The following is a 9,497-nucleotide window of genomic DNA, read 5'->3' on the forward strand; positions in this document are numbered from 1 at the left end:
TAACCTTTGATAATTCGTGTTGTGGTTTATGGCGTTTCGGAAGAATCTCATAGTTATTGGTTTGTAAGATGTGATACATCCTACCATATTTGGTGTAAGGTAGGACGTTGGCTTGGTATTTCTATTCCGATATGGGATTCGGTTGATGAAGTATGGAGTTGGATCGATTCTTTTTCTAATCATCGGAAGAAGAAACTCATAATTATGATTCTTGTTTACTCGACTTTTTGGAACATTTGGTCTATTCGCAATGGCATTATTTTCAAAGATCAAAAGCAATGGAAATCTCATGTGTTTGACAACATTGTTTCTTCGGGCTTCTCTTGACTGTATTCGAGATATCACAAATCCAAGATAAATTAGACGGAGTGGTTGAAAGATCCTTTAAATTTTATGTAATTTTTAATTTCGTTGCTTTAAAACTTTGAATATTTGCTTTGTAATTTTTCTAGTTTCTCGCTAGTTTTTTAATATAAATTAAAAAAATATAGTCCCTTGTTTTCTTTAACGATCCTACAAAAGTGACAGATCCATGATTAACATCGACGGTTTACAGTAAACAATAAATTAGTACGGAGTAACAAAACTAAAACTTTTCATTGGATGCAATAGAATAAACACATATTCATATTATTGAACTACAAAATACCAAAAAAATAGCTAAGCGTACATACCAAAAGGACCATGATCATGCTCAGACACATTATGTCAACTAGATAACCTTACCGTGGTAATAAATTGTCAGATACAGAAGTATGATAGATTTTAGCAAGTTAGATGATGGTGAAGTTAGTTTCATTATATGGTATATACAGATTGAATTTTCTGGGTTGATAAGCAGCTAATGGAGAAAGTTAAGAAATTGGTGAATCAGCATTATGAACACAACATGAAGAAGAGTTTTGATAACTCGAAGATAATTAGAAGTGTTGAAGATAATAACAAACGCAATGATATTGATTGGGAAAGCACTTTTTCCATGTGGCATCGCCTAAATAATAACATCAATGACTACATTAATCTTTCTGAGGAGCTTCGGTAAGTAAATGAGCACGCTATGCTAATCAGGTGTAAGCATATTCTTTAATTGGTCATTATGATTAAGAGGTGGTAACATGGGCGGGTCTGCAAAGTTCTCTAAATAACTGGTCTACTCAGGTTGACATTCAAGCCCTCTGCTCCAAGTTTCATTTTCATAACCATTTAATGAGTTAATAATGCTTATTATAAATTATATTACTTCAATATAAATGGAAGAGAGAGACGTACGGATTTCGTGCATGGCAGCCCTTGCATTATGAATGTATAAATAAACGACTAGAAAATGTTGCTGTCATGCACATGTTGGGAAATTACGGTCTCACTAATTCCTACCACCCAGCCCAACAATAATAGTAAAGAAATAAGAACAATACACAACACAAGATTTAACGTGAAAACTTCAAAACAGGAGAAAAACCACCGGCCCCCAAAGAGAGAAATACACTATATCACAAATTGTTACAATGATATAGACGACTCTCTTAAGCCAACTACACTCTCCAAAATATTTAACTAATACAACTCTCAAACAAGGGTAAGGAAGAAAGAAATGATCAAATACTTAAAGTGTATTGATTGGTGCAATTTGGAAGTGAGGCTTAACACTCCTTTTATAACCAAGTCATCCCCCTCCCACTACTTCCTCCCACCTATGTGGGATAACATCCATTCACAAATACAAAGCAATCATATCCATTTCTTCTAACCAAAAATATAACCAACAAATCTCCACCTTTTGGATAGAAGAAGATAACCATGCTTTCACTTTGCAAAAGAAACCGAAGTAGATGCTTCCTCGACGACAACTTTAAGATCCTCATCTTCATGCCGCTGACATTACCTCTAGCCCAAGAAATAAAATTTGCATCTTCATCGAACATTGTCAAGACCCGACAATCATTGTCATAACAGACAATCATAACTCTAAACATAATTATCATACTCCACCATAAAGAGTATAGCACTTAGAATATCACATTCCAAGCATTTTATATCGGCACATGTTGTATACCCAGCTGAACTGTTATGGTGCAACTTCCTGTTTGGCTTTCCCTGGAAGTTTTATCGGCTACAACATCCGTTTCCACCACACAACCTGCATAAACGCCAAACCAATGCCCATGTGCAATTGTGGAACCACTAACGAATATCCCTTTCCATGGTGGCGCGGACACACCATGAGGATGACGCGACTTCAGAAGAATTCGTCACTCTCCGTAACGACGGAGACAATGTTAGCATCTTTGGAGCCATTTGCCGGATTAGCTCCACCGGGACAATTAACCCTTACATGTCCGGTCTTCCCGCACTTCCAGCATGTCAGATTCTTTCTAGAGTTTCTCTTCTGCCTATCCGAACACAACAGTACCGTAGCTTCTGATGACGAGACTCCGTTACCTTCCAATCTTTTCTCCTCGGATAGGAGCTTGCTAGTAACATCTTCAAACTTCAACGTTTCTTTCCCGTACATTAGAATAGGTTTCATGTGCTCATAGGACGATGATAAAGATAATATCAACCTCAAAGCTTTATCTTCATCATCCGTTTTAACTCCAATAGCCTCCAGTTCCGAAACAATACCGTTAAGAATACTTAGATGATCTGAAATCTTTGAACCTCCATCCATACGCAGAGTATGAAATTGTTCTTTAAGACACAACCGATTTGAGATGCCCTTGCCCTGGTACAACTGCTCTAGTTTAACCCAAAGCTCCTTTGCCGTTGATAACCCGTGCACATTTGCAAGCACGTTCTTTGCAAGACACAAACGAATAGCACTTGCTGCCCTCAAATCCATATCATCCCATTCTTCTTCATCGAACTTACTGCTAGAATCACTGCCGGGAACAAGGGTGGGTTTACCCTTCAAAGCCTTGTGTAAACCAGACTGAATCAACACATCCTTGACTTGAACCTGCCATAAGCCAAAATTGATCCTCCCATCAAATTTCTCTACATCAAACCTCATTGGACTGAACTTCGACATCGTGTACGTATCCTATAAACAACACTTTCTCTGATTTTGCTCACGTTTCGAATAGCCAAAAGATATAGCAGGTAGCCAGGACCCTTTAAATCGGAAATCCACAACTCGCCACTAACAAATCCAACTATTACTACGAATCAGAAAAAATATTATCTAACCAGATACCCTATACGATCAATAGAACTCGTTTCTGATGTGGACGATCCACTCCCGTGGCAACCACAGAGCATACTCTGACTCCTATAACCGAGACCCTCGTCAAACCTGACGCTCTGATACCAGTTGTTGGGAAATTACGGTCTCACTAATTCCCACCACCCAGCCCAACAATAATAGTAAAGAAATAAGAACAATACACAACACAAGATTTAACGTGAAAACTCCAAAACAGGAGAAAAACCACCGGCCCCCAAAGAGAGAAATACACTATATCACAAATTGTTACAATGATATAGACGACTCTCTTAAGCCAACTACACTCTCCAAAATATTTAACTAATACAACTCTCAAACAAGGGTAAGAAAGAAAGAAATAATCAAATACTTAAAGTGTATTGATTGGTGCAATTTGGAAGTGAGGCTTAACACTCCTTTTATAACCAAGTCATCCCCCTCCCACTACTTCCTCCCACCTATGTGGGATAACATCCATTCACAAATACAAAGCAACCATATCCATTTCTTCTAACCAAAACTATAACCAACAGCACACCCTGCTCCCTGCTTCGAATTTTTGGATCCGCCATTGTTTGCTTGTGCGTCTGCCTTGATACACATTAACACAATCTCAACAGATAATCAATTGAATTGCTTATACAAGCAACAAAACGGTGGATGATTATATCGATCAACTAGTAAAGGTGGCCAAGAAGCTCTCTGAACTCATGTATGAAAATCTTGGTCTAGACAAAAAATACATCAAGGAGGCATTCTCGTGAACAAAAAGTCCTTCAGTAGGGACAAAGGTAGCAAAATACCCAAAATGCCCTCACCCAGAACTTTTTAGAGGTCATCGTGAGCATCACCAAAATGCCATCATTCTATTGCTCCAAGATGACCAAGTCCCGGGTCTCGAATTCTTCAAAGATGGCAAATGGGTGGATATACCACCTTCTAAGAATAACACCATTTTCGCTAAAACAGGTGACCAATTGGAAGTATTGTTTACATAATTTGCAATATTAACTGACTACACCCTAGAGGGATCGATGATCTCGTATCATAAGGACCAACATTGACAACTGAAATCTATGAGTAACTTAGAACTTAAAAACAAGCAATTCATACTTCTTATAAACTTTTATGTAAAAGATGATGAAAATAGCATGACTGTCCGGTTAGTAGAAAGTATACACTGATCATAAACATCTTATGAAATACAAATAAAGTAAGCATCATATGCTACCTAGTTTGGATAATATCGATTTTGTCAAAAAACTAGTGGTGTTACCAACAGCTTCATATAACACCACCTTATGAGCCTTTAACAAAGGTGCACATTTGGTGACAAAACATAACAAGAAATTTGCAAACTTCAAAGACGCTGAGAACGTTGTAGCAGATTCCTTAATGTGGAAAACAAGTTGATCAACTGAATCTTGGGTCAAATGAACGTTATGATTCAAGATATTCTGAAATAGATTGAACAAAGATTCAGTCCATACAATTTCTTTAGAAACTAGATGTTGATGACACGGTAGGCATATATATTCGTTCCCATAAACTTTTTTTTCACAGAGTAGTTTCTGACAAAAAGCAGATACATGAGCAGGGTGCAAGCATTCTTTAATAATCCTTGTGATCACATCACAAATAGAGTTATTGATGCCGTCTTTGTGAAGGATCAGTGGAAATACAAGCGCATACACAGCAGCCTTATGGTGCACCTTGCAGTAGTCGATTATTGCAACTAGTAGTGCACGAGGTACTGGCTTTTCAAGTAACAAGAGCGTTGGAAGCACAACTGAGCATAGGATATAACTTGTTAATACAAAACCTTCTTCATTTCCATCTAAAAGACGTGCTAACAGAACTGGGATGAGTTCATCTTCAGCATTCCACGGTTCAATTAAGCCCAAAATTGTAAGATAATGCCCCTTATTTTCCACACAGAGTTTTCGAATATCATCAACCAATTCTGCAGCTTTAAGACTCGATTCCAAGTTTAGTATTCTCGTTTTCAAACGCGCAGCCGTTTCTTCTGTTTCATGGTCTATGGGAACAATTTCAGGACAAACTAACTTCTCTCGAGTACCAACCATTTCAAGATTTTCAGTTTCCACCATCACACTATCTTCATCATCATTATCATCATCATCTTCATATGCAATATCAGACAATCTTGTATTCAAATCATCAACCGAAACAGGGAGCCAAGGAAGAACTGAATCATTATCATTAGCAAAATCCTTTAGCCACCGAGGCACTCCACCGAAATCCCCTTCAAACTTGTCTTCTTCAGAATCTAGATTAAAGCCAGATACCCATTTGTAGTTTGAGTCAGACACAACATCAAACAGTTGGCGTGCAGCTTTCTTGACCCAAAAATCAACTTCAGTTTCATTAACCAATAAATCCGTTGCAAGTTGGCACAAGTCTTTCTTATTAAACTTGATATGATCATAAGTAAGAAACGATAAAATTCGAGCTTGAACTACATTAGGTAATGTCTGCATCCACATTAACCTGACAAAAAAAATCACGGATATCATATTAGCACATTAAAGAAAGCATCTGTTAATATAAGAATGTATAAAAATAGAAAAATGGTACCTTTGTTTATTGGTGATTGAAGATGTGGGTTGAGTGAGTAGAGAAAGGAAAGAAGCGGTGGAAATGTTTGAAGAAGAAGAAGAAGAAGAAGAAGAAGAAGAATTAAAAGAAGATTGGAGAAAGAATGATGCATCCGTTTCAGGGTTTGGAGAATTGATGAATATGTTTATCAATGGAATCCATGATTCCATATTCTCCGTTTATTTGATGTTATACTTGCGATTAGCAAACTAATGAATAAATAAATGTTGGAATTAATTAATAACTGGAGGGGTTTCGGAAGTTTGTTTTATGGAGTTCAATGTTCCTCTTCGCGACAAGTTAAAATCTTCAAATAAAAAAAAAAAAAATAATTTTGCTAACCAAAAGGGGAGGCTGTTAACACCAGATGAGAATGGTACCGATATCTGTATCCATTTATATTTTTTAATTTAATCCATATTTATATTTATATTATATTCATATTTATTTATAAACATTTCATCCATCCATATCTATATTTGTCGAGTGAAGCGGGTTAATGGATTATATTCATTTAAATTTATTTTATTTTTAACAAGTACGATCAAAAATAATATTTTTTAATAGTTTATGCGTCATAAAGTCACTTTTTTACTAATCTATATAACAAAAAGTCAACAAATAGCATATTAAACGTGTAAAGATATCAATTACATGTAAGTTGCTTACTTTTTAGTTACATGAAATCACCTTTCAACCCACCTAACTACGACAAATTCATTTAATGATTTAAACAAAACAAAATATAAAAAAAAATTATATTTTAGATAAAATATAAATATAAATAAAAAAGATGAATATAATTAATGAAATATCAACACATAAATGATATTTATTCGAGTGATAAATTTATATATTTAGTTATTACGGATGAAAGCGGGTTCATCCATGGATGAACCCGCTTTTCATTCATATCCATATCCATATCCATTTCGGTTCATTCAAATCCGTATCCATATTCATTTAGATCGTCCATATCCACAAATAATCGGGTGGATTGGGTGGATATCCACCGGATCGAGTATCCATTGTCATCCCTAGCACTATACAAAATATCTTTATCTTTTTTTTTATCGGTTACTAGTCACTTCTTTAATAATGTATATCGGTTATCGGTTACTAGTCATCTTTTCCAATAAATAAAGTTATTAAAATTAAAATGTACAACAAATTAAAACGTGATAACAACATATTTTAGAATAGTTGTTAACATAGTTAAAAAATAATAAAAAAATAAAAAAAATTAGCCGAGTGTTCTTAACACGCGTAAAATAATTATACACAGTGTTTAATTATTAATTTTATCTTATAGTGACAATTATTTTATATTTATTTTATTATAGATTATTATTTTTATATAAATAAAAACTAACAAGCAAGCTAAAGATACACCGAATAATAAAGAGCACACTAAAATTCACTAGAACTCTACTCACATCAAAACAACTCGATATAAAAACTCAACGCCAACCTCTTAAAAAGGAAGAAGACAAACACAAACTCGAGACAAAACTATCAACCACGATATGCAATTAGGGATGACATAAAAATCCCTACCCGATGAGAAAACCAGAAACCCGATATTTATAGGTCTGGTTCAGACCGGGTAATTGAGTTTACCGTCGGGTATGGGGATGATTTTTAAGTTTTTGCGGGTCCGATTCGACAATGGTTTAGTCACAAACCTAATTACCTAGCCCATATACCCGAGAAAAGACCTAAGTCCATATACCCGACCCATAAATTCTATAAATTGACCCTTATGCCGAATAGCCCGGGCCGTAAACCCGAATACTCGGTCCGTTTACCCGATTTTTCGGCCGTATATACAAAAAAGATTCAAATCCCCGTGAGAAAACTCGTTTACCCGATAGTTCGTAAGTAAAAGGGGACCTGGTTACATGTGGGGGAAATTACTCGCTAGTTAGTAACTAAAGGCAACTCGACGGGTCCGGGTCCGGGTCCGATTTTTTTAATCGATTTCGGGTATTGAATTACCTAAAATCAACCCAAACACGACCCGACGCCAAGCATTTGCAACCAAACCTACGCCTTTAAATCAATCACCTACCTTTATAAGACTCCTTATGAATTCGAAATCGTTGAAACACGTTCAACTTCATCTCCAATAATATCTTCATCATTATCATCATTATTTTATAAGTGTTCGACCCTAACCGGGATTCTAAACTCGATCTTATGTCCATTATGTGGAAATGTTTACCGCTCTAAAACGATTTTTTTTTTTTTAAATGGTGACCACCCAGACCCAGTGATATGCCGCGGCGCGGCAATCCTTGGTCGCGGCGCGGCTAACCAAATGATTTCAAACCAGTTGTGCAGTCCTCTTGTTTTCAAATTGAGTTTTATGCCGCGGCGCGGCAAATGGCATCGCGGCGCGACCATACGCTGTCGCTGGTACTAAACTGCAACTTGTTTTAAAAACCACATTTCCACCATTACTTCTTCACTCAACACATTTTAACAACATAATACATAAAAAAAACTTAATTAAAACGGTTTCTTACATCGTCAAACATTACGAAAACTATTTAATCATGAGCAACATGTTTTCACATTCTTAAACATAACATTTGGTCCCAAAACTCAAAAGAAACATAGTTTATGAATACAAAAGTTTTAGCGTCAATAAGCGGTATCATTAGAGCTAGATTCAAAATAGGAACTTGCATTACCACTTACTATATGACCAATGCTCCGCTATCCTTACATATGCTCCTTACCTTCACGATGTCCTTTCGTTCCTATAAAAACATAAAACAACATGAGGGTAAACTTTCATGCTTAGTGAGTTATATGCAAATAAAAGAACACATAACATTGGGCATAAACAATGCATAACATGACCTTTCCAACCCAAATGGTTGCTTACTTACTTTCGGATCCGACTCCATTACTTACCATAGACATAACTTACTAAGGCCAATCCTAGTAATTATGTCTAAGCTAAACACGACCATAGGCATACACATATGCCTAAGCTACCTTAATCACATTATATTCATACATACATACATAGACACCCAAAGTGTCTAAGCTAAGTCATACCATAGACAAGATCATTAAGCAAGCTTAATGACCTTGCCTAAGCTAATCATCAACCATAGATACGATTATTAGGCATGCCTAATAATCCTATCTAAGCTATCCATCTAGTGCACTTAGTCGTTGCCCTCTTGCACGGATGCAATCCGGGAACACCAAGTCACTCTTGACCCGCCCAATTTATGTAGCGACCCCGACAAATCGTCAAGTGACGGCGTCGGCTACGTGGGTCCCATTACCTGATTATAAGTCTTTAAGATAACGTTTGACCAAAATATGTCGCCTTCATTTCAAAATAAAGATTGTTTCAAAGTTTACAAGAATTGTTCAACCAAAAGTTAAGTTACAACGTTATAGATACGATTGAAATCTAGGCGACACGGTTTAAAGTAAAGTCAAAAGACGCTCCATGAAATGCATGTATACTCGACATCGGATGCAAGTATCAAATAGTAAGCGGAAGCATGTTTCACATATCGTGCAAGACCTGAGAAAAACATATAAATCTGTCAACGAAAACGTTGGTGAAATCATAGGTTTAAGTAAGTAAGTACAAGTGAACCACAAGATTTGCATCAATGAAATAATAGTAATACATTCCAAAAGTTTG

At 36.2% G+C, this 9,497-nt stretch overlaps 1 protein-coding gene and 1 pseudogene across 1 annotated transcript; one reads left to right on the top strand and one right to left on the bottom strand.

The window, feature by feature from the left end:
* The first annotated feature begins 829 nt into the window (after positions 1-829).
* Positions 830-4,200, top strand: LOC139894451 (1-aminocyclopropane-1-carboxylate oxidase 1-like; annotated as a pseudogene).
* A 161-nt stretch (positions 4,201-4,361) lies between these two features.
* On the bottom strand, positions 4,362-6,140 carry LOC139890497 (uncharacterized). Its single transcript, XM_071873372.1, has 2 exons — positions 5,801-6,140; positions 4,362-5,713 (listed from the first exon to the last, which is right to left on the bottom strand). The coding sequence occupies exons 1-2, from the start codon at positions 5,989-5,991 to the stop codon at positions 4,423-4,425; spliced, it is 1,482 nt and encodes a 493-aa protein (XP_071729473.1). The 5' UTR covers positions 5,992-6,140; the 3' UTR covers positions 4,362-4,422.
* Between the last annotated feature and the right edge of the window lie 3,357 nt (positions 6,141-9,497).

The sequence above is a fragment of the Rutidosis leptorrhynchoides genome, chromosome 2 (assembly GCF_046630445.1).
Source record: "Rutidosis leptorrhynchoides isolate AG116_Rl617_1_P2 chromosome 2, CSIRO_AGI_Rlap_v1, whole genome shotgun sequence".
NCBI lineage: Eukaryota > Viridiplantae > Streptophyta > Magnoliopsida > Asterales > Asteraceae > Rutidosis > Rutidosis leptorrhynchoides.

Excerpts from the sequence above, each read along its gene's own strand:
- LOC139890497 (XM_071873372.1), bottom strand. The coding sequence starts at position 5,991 with ATGGAATCATGGATTCCATTGATAAACATATTCATCAATTCTCCAAAC. Across the intron at positions 5,714-5,800 it reads TCAATCACCAATAAACAAAG|GTTAATGTGGATGCAGACAT; the intron begins GTACCATTTTTC and ends TTTTTTTGTCAG.